This window comes from Syngnathus acus, chromosome 1 (genome assembly GCF_901709675.1).
Source record: "Syngnathus acus chromosome 1, fSynAcu1.2, whole genome shotgun sequence".
In the NCBI taxonomy this organism is placed as follows: domain Eukaryota; kingdom Metazoa; phylum Chordata; class Actinopteri; order Syngnathiformes; family Syngnathidae; genus Syngnathus; species Syngnathus acus.
This window is the reverse complement of record NC_051087.1, coordinates 15,928,390-15,942,605: the sequence shown is the minus strand read 5'-3', so window position 1 is coordinate 15,942,605 and position 14,216 is coordinate 15,928,390. Positions and strand designations below refer to the sequence as shown.

Below are 14,216 nucleotides of genomic sequence, written 5' to 3'. Positions count from 1 at the left end.
CCTTGACTTCCAAATGAAATACAAAACTTGCTTTCGTCTGAAAAGAGGACTTTGGACCACTCTGCAACTGTCCATTGCTTCTTTTCCATAGCCCAAGTCAGACGCTTTTTCCGTTGTCTTGATGGAGGGTGTCAATGATGGTCCTCTGGACAACAGTCAGATCAGCAGTCTTCCCCGTGGTTGTGATTTAGTTTACTGAACCAAGCTGAGTGTTTTTCAAGGCTCAGGAAACCCTTGCAGGTGTTTCGAGTTAATTAGACGATTCAAGTGATTAGTTGAATACCCTACTAGCAGGGCTGTGGACTCGGACTCGGGGACTCGGACTCGGTCGGACTCGGTCATTTTTGCCGGACTCGGACTCGGTGCTGATTTTGACCGAGTCCACCGAGTCCGAAAATAAAAAAAATACGTTCAATTTTATTTTCATCATGCTGCTGAGAATGCGCATAGGAATACTGTCCACAGCCCTGCTTACGATCAAGTTTGAAAAAGAACTTGACAGCATTGAGCGCCGCCGGCGTTTGTCGGCCGCCACGTGAGGGGAAATCCCGCAAAGAGGAGGGACAAACAGAGCGATTGGTTTTGCTGGCTTTTTAATGAATGGCGACTGTGACTACGGGGGCCCATTAGGTCCAGAAAAGCTGACAAGACGCTTGCCAAAATGGCAAGGAAAAAATGCACAGCTAACCGAATATATGACGATGAACACAGGACGTTTTTAACAGAGTTAAAGTTGTTTTTTGTTGAACGCTATGGCAAGCCATTCTGCCTGATATGTCGGACGTCATTGGCGCATTTAAAAGCTTCAAATGGTCAGCACCACTTCAGCTCACTTCATGCCAATATCGATAAGGACTTTGCAAAAGGGACTGAATTTCGCAAGCACAAGTTTGGAGACTTTGAAAAATAGGTACAGTTTTTCAAAAAAATTACGAAGCACTCAGAGACTGTCACACTTGCATTGTTTCAACTGGCTTGGAACATTGCACGGGCTAAAAAGCCATACAATGAAGTGGAGTTCGTTAAAATATGCCTCAGTGACGTTATTGAATTTTATTTTCATCATGCTGCTGAGAATGCGCGTAGGAATACTGTCCACAGCCCTGCTTGCTTGTTATGAAGACAAATTTAGTTGTTGCGTGCGCGCCTGCCTGCGTGCGTGCACGTACAAGACCCACAATGCCCCGCGCGCAGCCAAGATGGAAGAATCCGGGAGTAGCGAGAGAACAATGTTTTGCCTCTAGATTTGGGGGGGAAACGGAGCGTAAGTTACGATCAATGCGGCCGCGTTGAGTTGCACTTAGGCTAATGTTTACATTATGTACCAATGTCAAGGACGATTATGTCACCCAGCTTATATCATTGATGTGTTTCGATAGTTGTGGGGTCATCACTAATTATTTGTGTTTAGATAAACGTCTGAGCTATAATGGTGTAATTAATGATTAAAACTTGAAAGTATCTGTTTATTGTATTCGTTTATATGTTTAATAAAGACAAAGCCATCACAAAACTGTTGTAATTATTTAGATTTTGATCTAAATTAGCCTTGAATAAAGACTAAGCAGTCACATGAATTAACAGAAAAAATGGACAGCCGGACTCGGACTCGTGGTCAAGAGGCCGGACTCGGACTCGGTGCAAAAATCCGACCGAGTCCACAGCCCTGCCTACTAGTATACTTTTTCATGATATTCTAATATTTTAAGATAGGATATTTGAGTTTTCTTAAGCTGTATGCCATATTCAGCAATATTAAAATAATAAAAGGCTTGCAATATTTCAGTTGATTTGTAATGAATCCAGAATGTATGACATTTTTGTTTTTTTAATTGCATTACAGAAATTAAAGAACTTTATCACAATATTCTAATTTTCTGAGACAGTCCTGTCTCAGAATCCACTTGGATTGGAGAATCTTTGTATTCCCTAAAATAATTCAAAGGTTTGTGATTCTTGCTTGAGTTCAATATGACAAAGCAGTTTTGTTGGTTTCCTTGCCCTATTTTATGAGCCTGTCACAACGTATTATGCAGAGTACTTCTTGGTGCTTGTGAGTCATTTTTCAATAAAACCATAACTGCCAGTTAGACTGCCAGAAAATTTATGTTGCAGATATTGTCTAATGTTGTGTTATTTGGTCTGTTCCCCTTTTTGCAGAGGTCTTCCAAACACATTTGTTTTTCACTTTTTTTTGTCAGCTTCTGGGATTCCTTTTCTCAATATCATATGATTTTCAAAATAAATATTTTAGACTTTGTGCAGGTCAGTACCAAATGGTTTGCAGCCTGGTGCCAGTCCTTAACCCGGTGGTTGAGGACCCTCACTTTAGTAAATGACATCTTCTGTAACCACCATACACTGTATGGTTCCATTTACCAGAGGTGGGCATTTTACCTAAGTTTGCCGGTCCATCATTGACATCCATCAGTGGCCTGGGCACCAGTCTGTCATTGTCAGTTTGTCATTTGTTTCAGGTTGAACGAAAGTGTAACTGTCAGTCTCAGTCTTCCATTACTATTTCAAGCGGTTTCGTCATTGCTTCTGTCCGTCAATCAATCGTCAACAAACAAAAAAAGAGATAGACGAAGTGGCTGGGGAGAGTGATCTCTGGGCTTCCCTGCTTAGGCTTATTCCCCAGTAACCCAACCCTGCATAAGAGGGAATTGGTGGCTAAATGGTACTATATTATTGGTACAAAAATAAATGCTGCCCTTTTTGCCTGTCATATGTTGATGTTGTTAAAATTATATTAAGTACTGATATTCGTTTGATTTGCTACACTTACAGAGACATTGGCAGTATCACAAAGCAATTTACGAGAGCGCCACCTGGTGCTGCATGATGAGCGTGTGATTGAACCGGTTACCTTAGTTTATAGCCACAATCATCATGGAAAAATGGGTGGTTGAGACCAGTGACGTGCGGTGGGGTTCATGACTGGGGAGACACTGACGTCACCCCCCCGGTAAAATTTGTCCGACACCTTACGGTTTCACAAAAAAGGGGAACGCTGCTCTAGAGTAGCTTATTCATTATTTAATTTGAAATATTTTAATTAAAATCCCATATCAGCAGTCTTCACACATCAAAACACTCAATAAAGCACATGGAATCAAAAACTTGTTTTCGATCGTGCGTACCACTCCGTTTGAAAAGACATGCTCCGAAGTCCTGTTGTCCAATACAAACCTTTTAACTCCGGAGTTTGTCTTCCTTTACATGATGACCTCCTGCTTCGACCGAAAATCCATAGTTGAAAATCGTTTGGATATGTAATCCTCCATTGTAAAACGATATGTGAAAAAAAAAAAAAAAGAATGTAAAACGAAATAAATGGACGACTGCTCCTCAGTTGTTCACTGTAAATTTGAACTGGAGATCACTTATTCTACAGGTGGGCGCATGAAGTATCCCGGGATCACTAGCGCTCCCTACCATAAGGCTCGAGAACTTTTTTTCTTTGCCTCCGTTGGGTCTCTTTTCAAAGCCGTTTTGTTCATCTAAAGCAGTGGTTCCCAAAGTGGGCGGTGGAAAGATCTGGGGGGGCGGTGAGGAAGAAAGGGGCGGTAGGGGGGCGGCAGTCGATTTGTACACAACACGCCGCTCTGGCCCAGTCAGATCCGACAGCATAGACTACAAAAGCAAAAGCTCAGGTTTGTAATTTCAAGCTTGTAATGTTCAGAATTTTATCTTATAATAAAAACCGCATTCTGGCGGTCAACATCATCTTGAGTTCAAGTCAACATGAAATTGGGGACTCGCCAGAACGCGTTGTGTTGTGTTGAGCTGGTTAGGGCAGTGGTCCCCAACCACCGGGCCGCGGACCGGTACCGGTCCGTGGGTCACTTGGTACCGGGCCGCCAAGCCGCACAGAATTTTTTTTTTTATCGACGATCAATTAATTCAGGTCAAGACACTCGTCCCGGTCACGTGACATGTTTCCCCAGTCGAGCCCGCAAAGCTAATATGTGGCAACAGGCTAACTAACCAGGCAGTTAAAACTGCTAAAAAATAAATTGGTTTACTAAATACTAAATTGGGTTTTATTTGTGAAATACACATTTATGTTTAACCTTTCTCTTTTCAAATTGCAGCAAACCAAATATCAAGAAAGAGGTGTTTGTTTCCATATGTGCCTTGGGGGGGGGGGGGGGGGGGCGCTAGGAATTCACTGGGGAGCCAAAGGGGGCGCCAGCCTGCAAAAGTTTGGGAACCACTGATCTAAAGAAACACGACGTTACAGACAGATGACAAAAAACATTAGATATTATATACATCAGCTTAACTACAGAAATTAGTTAATATAGCCACAGTATTTGAACACCTAAACAGCGACATAGAGACAGACAGCAGTTCAGTCTAACTGCAGAGCCTGTCAGCTCAGGCAGCCGTGATTACGCAATCCTCAGAGGAGGCAAGGCAGGAAGTTGGGTCCCCTGAGCGTATCGTCTTTTTTTTTTAACATAACTATAAAAATTCTGTGATTTTGGTTCAAAATGATACAAAACTACTGAACTTAAAAGGAAAATGACTTTATAATAAAAACAATTGAATTTGTTTTTTCCCCTTTTCATGACGGCAGGGGAGGCGTGGCCGCCCTTGCCTCCTCTGACCGCACGTCCCTGGTTGAGACACCACTGAGAAGCACAAACAGTACTGTGAACCTGAGAAAGTGCATGTATTATGCAGAGAAGTAACTAGGAGTACAGTAATCCCTCATCAGTTCGTGCGTCACCTTTTGCGGCTTCACTATTTCGTGGGTTTTTACAGGGGTACCAACCGTACTCCGTCGCGAGCTCGACGATATGCATGCCTTCGCCATGCTCTTTTAAGATATCGAGTTTCATAGCGATAGTCTCAGGGGACATACTGTTTTGACACTGCTAATGCTCTGAGGCGAACAGGGAATGGCAGAGCGAAGGAGAAAAGGCGGGAGGAGGCGTGGCTGGTTTGTCGGTTCGGAAGTCAAAAATTGGTTTGTAAGTAGTAGATGCAAAAAATAGTACAGGTACCACTGGACATAAATATACCGTTTCTATTTCACGGATTTTCGATTATTGCGGGTGGTTCTAGTGGTTATGGAACACAATTCACAAGATAAAAGAGGGATCACTGTATAATATACAGTGGGGCAAAAAATATTTAGTCAGCCACCAATTGTGCAAGTTCTCCACGCAAGATCTCACCCCGTGGGGTCAAAATGACCACAAGAACGGTGAACAAAAATCCCAGAGGGACCTAGTGAATGAGAGAGAGCTGGGACCAAAGTAACAAAGACTACCATCTAGTGCAGGGGTGGGCAAACGTTTTGACTTGCGGGCCGAATTGGGTTCTAAATTTTGACCGGGAGACCGAACCAGGAGCAGATGGATTTAGTGTTTGTGTGAATATAAACGACATGTAAAGGTCATTGCATAAAAGGTTTTGGGCTTCAGTAGGTAGTAAAGTGCGGATATTCAAAAAAAGCTTTTTGAGAACTGTATCAAAGTTTGTGTAGCCGTTGTTTGGTAAGCACAGTCGCCCCTCTCGCAACATCACTTCCTTTAAGAGCGTCTTTGTTTGTCAGGATCGAGCTTATTGTCGATTTTGCCATGCAAAACTCCCGCGCCAACTCTGACACTTGCACACCGGACTCATATTTTCCGATTAATTCTTTTTTAAATTCAACCGTTATGCGCACTACTTTCTTCTTTTCACCATGATCAGCTTTACTGCTCCCACTTACTTCCTTTGGAGGCATGATTAGAGTTGATGCAATCCTCGGAGTAACGAGAATGTAATAACGAACGGAGTCAGTTGGCATGCGGGTCCTCTCGGCTCATCTCGCGAGGTTCGACAACCGAAATTTCGTCCGACATCCGAAGCAAAAAAATCTGGAATTTTTTGTGCGAATACCGATTTGTTCGAGAACTGGGACGTTCGGAAACCGAGGCTCCACTGTATTTGTAGACTACTTAATTATTTTAATAGTAAGCATACAGCTCATGTATCGACAGTCTATGTTGCCTTATGAAAAGCTTTTAGATTTTTGCGGCTCCAGACAGGTATGTTTTTTTTTTTTTGGGGGGGTCAATATGGCTCTTTGAACATTTCGGGTTGCCGACCCCTACCTTAGACACACATTGATGCTGTAGTTGAATGTTTGTTCAACTGCACTTAGGACTGCTATCTCTGATTGCTTGGTTCATTTGGTGTATTATTTAAAGCAACTTTTGGCCGAGGCTCATATATATATATATATATATATATATATATATATATATATATATATATATATATATATTTTATTTTATTTTATTTTATTTTATTTTATTTTATTTTATTTTATTTTAAAAGGTCATTCAAGGTATGTTGTCCATACCCCTACTTGCCGTACTGTGGATACGTTACATACTGTTGCTTTTTGTCTCAACAGTCCATGGTCTTACTGCTGCATAGCCAGCACCAGTACATTTTCGATTATGACTCAGGGGACCGCTTGTCAGCTGTTACCATGCCGAGCGTGGCTCGACACACCATGCAGACCATCAGATCCATTGGCTACTACAGAAATATCTACACTCCACCTGAGAGCAACGCCTCAGTTACTGTGGACTATTCTGAAGATGGACAGGTGTGTACCCCAGTACCACTGGATATGGACATTACTTTTACGTAATTTGCTGTAACAGCAGGTTTAGATTAGATATTGTACAATTGTGCAATAGATTTCCACTTTTTCTTGAAAGCAGCTTCAGAGAATATAGAGCCTAAGAATAAAAGAATATTTTAGGCATATACTGTTATATGCTTTGGTCAACATACTCCAAGGCTCAAGAATTCCTGCACATTTGGCAGCCCCTTTTAAGCAGCCTATGTGTTTGATACCTGCAACGTAATTTTACTTTTACAAAGATGAAAAAAGTGAGCGTGAATAACCCCATAAAACAATGAACACATTGTTTGTATTTGCATTCATGAAGGCAAGACCCATGGTGCCACATGACACAGACTCAATTACTGTGTAAATAAATTTTGGGTTTGTGGTTGTGATGGCTGTGGTAGTGAATGCTACCATTAGATTTTAAAACACACAAAGAATTTGTCTTGCTCGAGTCACTCTCACTCACTAGGGAAAAAACACCACCAGTGCAAAATATACATTTAGTCAAAATAGACAAAAATTTGCAAATTACGTAGAGTCATTAAGCAATCAAAAATTTCCCATAGTTTAGTTATATTGATGAACAACAAATTATATAGCTGGACCGAGTGAGAACAATGAAGTATTAATGACACTACACGGATGGAGTAACAACAGTGAATACAATATTCAGAGCTGTCAACTCTTGGGCTTTGAGTGAGAGTCTCGTGCATTTCTGTCCGATCTCACACTCTCATACTATACTTTCATTTGTCATGCTAAGGAAAAAAACCCAGTGGAATCAGGAGTAATGCCAAAGGTCACGCCCAGTGGGCGGCAAAAGTCGGTCCGGGACGTTGCACATCTGAGGAGCCGTTCCTGCCGTAGCTGCCTAATACAAACAAACACTGACCAATAAGGAATGCGCGCAATAATACTCACCTCAAATCACTAATCAGGAAATGTGTGGGTATGCAAGCAGCCACACCGGTCAGAATCGTGTAAGTAATCCAGTCAAACCTCTTATGCCAAAATTAACACAAATTAAACTGGAACTGTTTTTTCGATAGATAAACAACACTAGGTTAAGCCCATCAATCTGCTATGATATTGTGTTTGGAGGGTCTAAAAATAAAGCTGCCGTGAATATTTATAATAATTTAATAAAGTTTCATATTAATATTCTAGAGTAAAGACTGTATATTGTAGTAAAGTTTATGAGCAATAAATAGGTAATGACATTAAAAAACTGTTCAAAAGGTTCACATTATTTCATCGCCCAAAAATAACTGGCTAAGATTCTCATTTAAACCATGCAAACGTTTTTTTCAAGGAATGGAGAATCTCAATCTAAGATTTGGCCAAAGTTGACAGCCCTGAATATTAATGACACTATAGAGATGTGCAAAGTATTACTATTAAATTATGTGTTATTAAGACAACTGGCAACTGTGTTAACTATTGTATTGAAAAACATACACATGCCTGCTTTTAGGTGATGAACATTGTCCAGACATAAATATATTGTATAATATGAAAATGTTATGATGTTTTTTCTCTTCGATCAGCTCCTTAGAGTTGCCCATCTTGGAACTGGACGGCGTATATTATACAAATATCGCAGACAGGTGTGTGCATTTCATTTCTTATTTAAAGGTTTTAGCATACATATATATATATATATATATATATATATATGCTAAAACATATATATATATATATATATATAGTATATATATATATATATATATATATATATATATATATATATACTATATATATATATAATATAGTATATATATATATACATGCATATATATACACACCGTATTTTCCGGACAATAAGTTGCTCCAGAGTACAAGTCGCATCAGCCAGAAAATGCAAAAAAAACATTTTTGGGGTAACTTTATTTGACAAAATCCCACACCAAGAACAGACATGAATAGGCAACAACAGGCTAAACAATACGCTATGCTAATGTTACATGAACACAAACGAGAAACTGAGAACGTGCCCGATGTAACATTCAAATAACTATAACATAAATAACATGTTTATCAAACCATCTGTGCCGCTCCAAATCATTAAATCCATCGGAATCCTCACCCTCCGTGTCACTTATAAACAACGCCACTGCTGACTCCGGAAATACATGCGGCGCTGAGGTCAGACTCATTGTCAGTTGCGGCTCCAATTATTCCACAGCACCAGTGGTAGAGTGTCTGCCCTGAGACTGGAAGGTTGTGGGTTCAAACCCCGGCCGGGTCATACCAAAGACTATAAAAATGGGACCCATTGCCTCCTTGCTTGGCACTCAGTATTAAGGGTTGGAATTGGGGGGTTAGATCACCAAATGATTCCCAAGCGCGGCACCGCTGCTGCTCACTGCTCCCCTCTGCCCCAGGGGATGGATCAAAATCACACAGGAATGGGTTAAATGCAATGGACACATTTCACCACACCCAGATGTGTGTATGATGACAATCATTGGGACTTTAACTTTTAATGCGCCCTCATGCGGTTTAAAGTGAAAATAACATGTGAAGTGATCAATTATACAATAGAAAGTAAGTAATGTGTTAATGATCAAGTAGTAATGTGTTAATAATTTGACATATAAGTCGCTCCTGATTATAAGTCGCACCCCTAGCCAAACTATAAAAAAAACTGGGACTTATAGTCCGGAAAGTACGGTGTGTGTGTGTGTGTGTGTGTGTGTGTGTGTGTGTGTGTGTGTGTGTGTGTGTGTGTGTGCGTGTGCGTGTGCGTGTGTGTGGGTGCGTGTGTGTGGGTGTGCATGGTACATGAAGTATTTATTATTGTGTGGAGAAAAAGGAGTATTGTTTTCTTTCATATAGTTTTTACATCGTGTCTGATTGCTGATTATAGTATACTCTCAATGGTATAGAGCAGTGGTCCCCAACCTTTTTTGCGCCACGGACCGGTTACGTGTCAGAAATATTTTCGCGGACCGGCCTTTATATAAATAAATAATACATGTATATAAATAAATAATACATTTATATGAAATATACCCCTCCGTGAGTCGTCACCTTATCGTGGTGGAGGGGTTTGCGTGCCCCTATGATGCTAGGAGCCATGTTGTCTGGGGCTTCATGCCCCTGGTATGGTGCCCATGGCAAAAGGGTCCTAGGTGAGGGACCAGACAAGGCACGGCTCAGAAGACCCCTTATGATGAATAAAATATATGGACCTAGTTTTCCCTCGCCCGGACGCGGGTCACCGGGACCCCCCTCTGGAGCCAGGCCTGGAGGTGGAGCTCGAAGGCGAGCACCTGGTGGCTGGGCCTTCGCCCATGGGGCCTGGCCGCGCGCAGTCCGAAAAGAAAACGTGGGCCCCCCTTCCCATGGGCTCACCACCTGTAGGTGGGGCCAAAGGGGTCGGGTGCAAAGCGAGCTGGGCGGCGGCCAAAGGCGGGAACCTCGGCGGTCCGATCCCCGGCTGCAGAAGCTGGCTCTTGGGACATGGAATGTCACCTCTCTGGCTGGAAAGGAGCCCAAGCTGGTGTGTGAGACAGAAAAGTTCTGACTAGACATAGTCGGACTTGCCTCCACACATAATTTGGGCTCTGGTACAAGAGAGGGACTGGTACAAGAGAGGGGCTGGACTCTCTTCCACTCTGGAGTTGCCCACGGTGCAAGGCGTCGAGCAGGTGTGGGCATACTTATTGTCCCCCGGCTGGGCGCCTGCACATTGGGGTTCACCCCGGTGAACGAGAGGGTAGCCTCCCTCCGCCTTCGGGTGGGGGGACGGGTCCTGACTGTTGTTTGTGCCTATGCACCGAACAGCAACTCAGAGTACCCACCCTTTTTAGGTCCTTAGAAGAAGTGCTGGAGAGCGCTCCTTCTGGGGACTCTATCCTTCTACTGGGTGACTTCAATGCTCACGTGGGCAATGACAGTGAGACCTGGAAGGGCGTGATTGGGAGCAACGGCCCCCCCGATCTGAACCCAAGCGGTGTTCTATTGTTGGACTTCTGTGCTCGACACGGATTGTCAATAATGAACACCATGTTCAAACATAAGGGTGTCCATGTGTGCACTTGGCACCAGGACACCCTAGGCCGCAGTTCGATGATCGACTTTATAGCACAGAGCAAGAGCACGGACAGGTAGCATACTGGGACAAACTGACAAGGGAGTGACTGCAGTGTGGTGTTTAAAATGGACTGGTAAAAGAGCATGAACACGTGTGGGTGATGGACTTAACGGAAGGGGTGTGGTTTTGAATGGTATCCATGGTGATGGAGTGACAGAGAGTACTGGCTGGTGACAGGTGGCAGGCACGTGACAAATGTTTTGAGGGTAGTAGTAAATTGTCTTTACGACAATAAAAATTGGGGGCGGTGACCGAACCGCGCAGTTCGATCACCTTTGTCAAAAAAAGTCAAGTCAAAGTCTGCTTTATTGTCAACCTCTTCACATGCCAAGACACACAAAGAAATCGAAATTACGTTTCCACTATCCCACGGTGACAAGACATAGTACACGACATACATACAAGCAAACAACACAAAATAAAAACAAGAAGGCACAAACAATGAATAACAAGAGTGATGAATAAATAATAAATAAACAAATAACACAATAAATAAATAAATAAATAAATAAGAGGAGCAAAACGGAGCAAGTGTGCATTGTTGTCGTGTCATCGGATTTGGGCTTTTTTCCCTTTCTAAACAAGCTTTCCAAACATCTGTTTCTTGCTCATTTTTGCTTGCTTCGCGGGCTCGACTGAGATGACATATCACGTGACTGAGACGAGCGTCTTGACCTGAACCGACGGATGTAATTGGGAGAGAATCGCCAATTTTTTTTATATTTTCAAAAATAAATTCTCACTCATTTTTGCTAGCTTTGTGGGCTCAACTGGGGAACTTGTCACGTGACCGGGACGAGCGTCTTGACCTGAATTAATTGATCGTCAATAAAATTTTACCTGTGCGGCTTGGCGGCCCGGTACCAAGTGACCCACGGACCGGTACCGGTCTGCGGCCCGGTGGTTGGGGACCTCTGGTATAGAGAACAGAGGACTCAAAGATGAATGTATGCGCCAAGTTTCTGTTTTGTTTGGTTCTTGACAGCAGAGTGAAATCAATGGTGCACAGGGAAATCAGGAAGCAGACAAGCAATATCAGGCAGTCTCCAGGGTGTTGGAGGTCTGATATACTTTCGTAGATTCTGCAGTGGTAAATGTATAGGAATGTTTGACAGCTTGTATAAACTACACAGAAGCTGATAGGATGTGGACTGTATCCGTTGTCGCAAACCAATATGACACTCTTTTATCTTTCTTCTCAGAACAAGATGGCAGAGATTCTGTATGATTCAACTCGCGTCAGTTTTACATATGATGAGACGGCAGGTGTGCTGAAGACGGTCAACTTGCAGACTGAAGGGTTTATATGTTCCATACGGTACCGCCAAATTGGCCCACTGGTTGACCGGCAAATATTCCGCTTCAGTGAGGATGGGATGGTGAATGCACGTTTTGACTACACCTACGACAACAGTTTCAGAGTCACAAGCATGCAGGCTGTAATCAATGAAACGCCACTGCCAATCGATCTCTATCAATTTGATGACATATCAGGAAAAGTGGAGCAATTCGGAAAGTTTGGAGTCATCTATTATGACATCAACCAGGTGAGACAGCTTTGGTTAATTTTTGGGAAATAGTATGAAAGTCCTACATTAAAATTAGCTGGTTGTGAACATGACACACGTGACTGCAGAGTGAGGTTGAAACATTGTTTTATGAGAAGTTGGGAATTCAAACATCTGATTGTCTTCCATTGTTAGATAATCTCCACAGCAGTTATGACCTACACCAAACACTTTGATCAGCATGGTCGCATCAAGGAGATCCAGTATGAGATCTTCAGATCTCTGATGTACTGGATCACCATTCAGTATGACAACATGGGACGAGTCACTAAGCGTGAGATTAAGATTGGACCATTTGCCAACACGACCAAATATGGATATGAATATGATGTTGATGGACAGTTGCAGACAGTCTCACTCAATGAAAAAATGATGTGGAGGTAAGGTCACCATATAAGATTTTTTAATGACATTTAAAAAAGATTTCTGTTGTTAATCGTCATACAAACTGGACTTGCAGGTATAATTATGACCTAAATGGGAATTTACATCTGTTGAATCCGGGAAACAGTGGTCGGTTGACACCTCTTCGTTACGACCTCAGAGATCGAATCACTCGTCTGGGTGATGTTCAGTACAAATTGGATGAAGATGGTTTTCTAAGACAGAGAGGGGCAGAAATATTTGAATATAACTCCAAAGGTAGGAAAAACATCTAATGAATAATGATTGAACTTGTAAATAATGTATGCAATTTCCATAAATGTCATTAACCCTAATGTAATGCTGACTATGTTGATGTGTGACACAGTACATGCTCACCACGGACATGAGAGTCATGTCAACCTTTGACTCGTCGTAATTTATCTGAATTTTTTTGGGGAGGCTCCAATTAACTACTTTTCTTGAATTTCTTTACAAAGGAATAAACTTTCAATAACATTGCAGATTTTAACATTCAGATTAATAATGTATCAACCAGCTTGCCAATGATTCAGTGCTATTGATTACTTCTGAAGCAATTCCGCTCTTTCATTATGGTCATTATTTTTTTTTGTACAATGCACTAGCAGTTGCAGTAGTAGCAGCCTTAAGCCCCTATCCCACTCAGGGGAAAATATTTCCTATTCTTGGCAAAGGTAGCAAAATGCTGATTCACATCAGGGTTAATCAGGCTTTGTTCAAGGTTGCAAATGTTCACCAATGTTCATGCTCGAAATTTCCTTCAGATAAGAAAAGTACAGGAAAACATCTGGTGACAAGTTGGCGAACATTTGAGACCTCGAACGAACCCTGAGGAGAATGCAACATTCGTTACCTTTGAAAAAACTCGTAGTTGTTTGCAGCTCAGTAGGATAAAGGGTTTAGGTCTCGCTGTCAGCGATGTGTGGAGGGGCAGTGAGCGAGACGGCCACAAAAATGAAAATAGATGACAATTCATGTTGAATGAGCATCCTGCTGTGATCAATGAGAATAAAGCTAAGAAAAATTGGTAACACTTTATTTGAATTCTGTTCATAACAGTCATACGACTGTCATATTCATGACATGACACCTGTCATGAATATGAATGAATCCTTATGACAGATGTCATTAAGTGTCATTCAGTAAATTATGTCACTTTTGATGCAAAATTGATATTGTTTCAAATGACAACTTGACATATAAATGATGTCACTTTTTATGGAAGCTTTTTAACAATGCTCATGCTGTAGTTGAAAATGTCAGACATGTAGCTATTAGCTACAATACAATACAAAAAAAACAACAATGTATTTTGAAATTATTTCTTTACTCCTACAGTGGGGAGAACAAGTATTTGATACACTGCTGATTTTTCAGGTTTTCCCACTTGCAAAGCATGTAGAAGTCTGTATAATTTCTATCATAGGTACTCTTCAACTGTGAGTGATGGAATCTAAAACAAAAATCCAGAAAATCACATTGTATGATTTTTAAATAA

At 41.7% G+C, this 14,216-nt stretch overlaps 1 protein-coding gene across 17 annotated transcripts in view; it reads left to right on the top strand.

The window, feature by feature from the left end:
* tenm3 (teneurin transmembrane protein 3) overlaps nt 1–14,216 on the top strand; it is a 408,252-nt gene that overhangs the window by 385,648 nt on the left and 8,388 nt on the right. For 16 of the 17 annotated variants that reach the window (XM_037253940.1, XM_037253950.1, XM_037253932.1 and 13 more), the window contains 5 exons: nt 6,419–6,616; nt 8,194–8,253; nt 11,948–12,292; nt 12,449–12,693; nt 12,774–12,955. In XM_037253940.1, coding sequence (XP_037109835.1) covers nt 6,419–6,616; nt 8,194–8,253; nt 11,948–12,292; nt 12,449–12,693; nt 12,774–12,955 — 1,030 coding nt within the window. The remainder of the gene's footprint in view (nt 1–6,418; nt 6,617–8,193; nt 8,254–11,947; nt 12,293–12,448; nt 12,694–12,773; nt 12,956–14,216) is intronic. The other variant, XM_037254006.1, reaches the window with a different exon arrangement.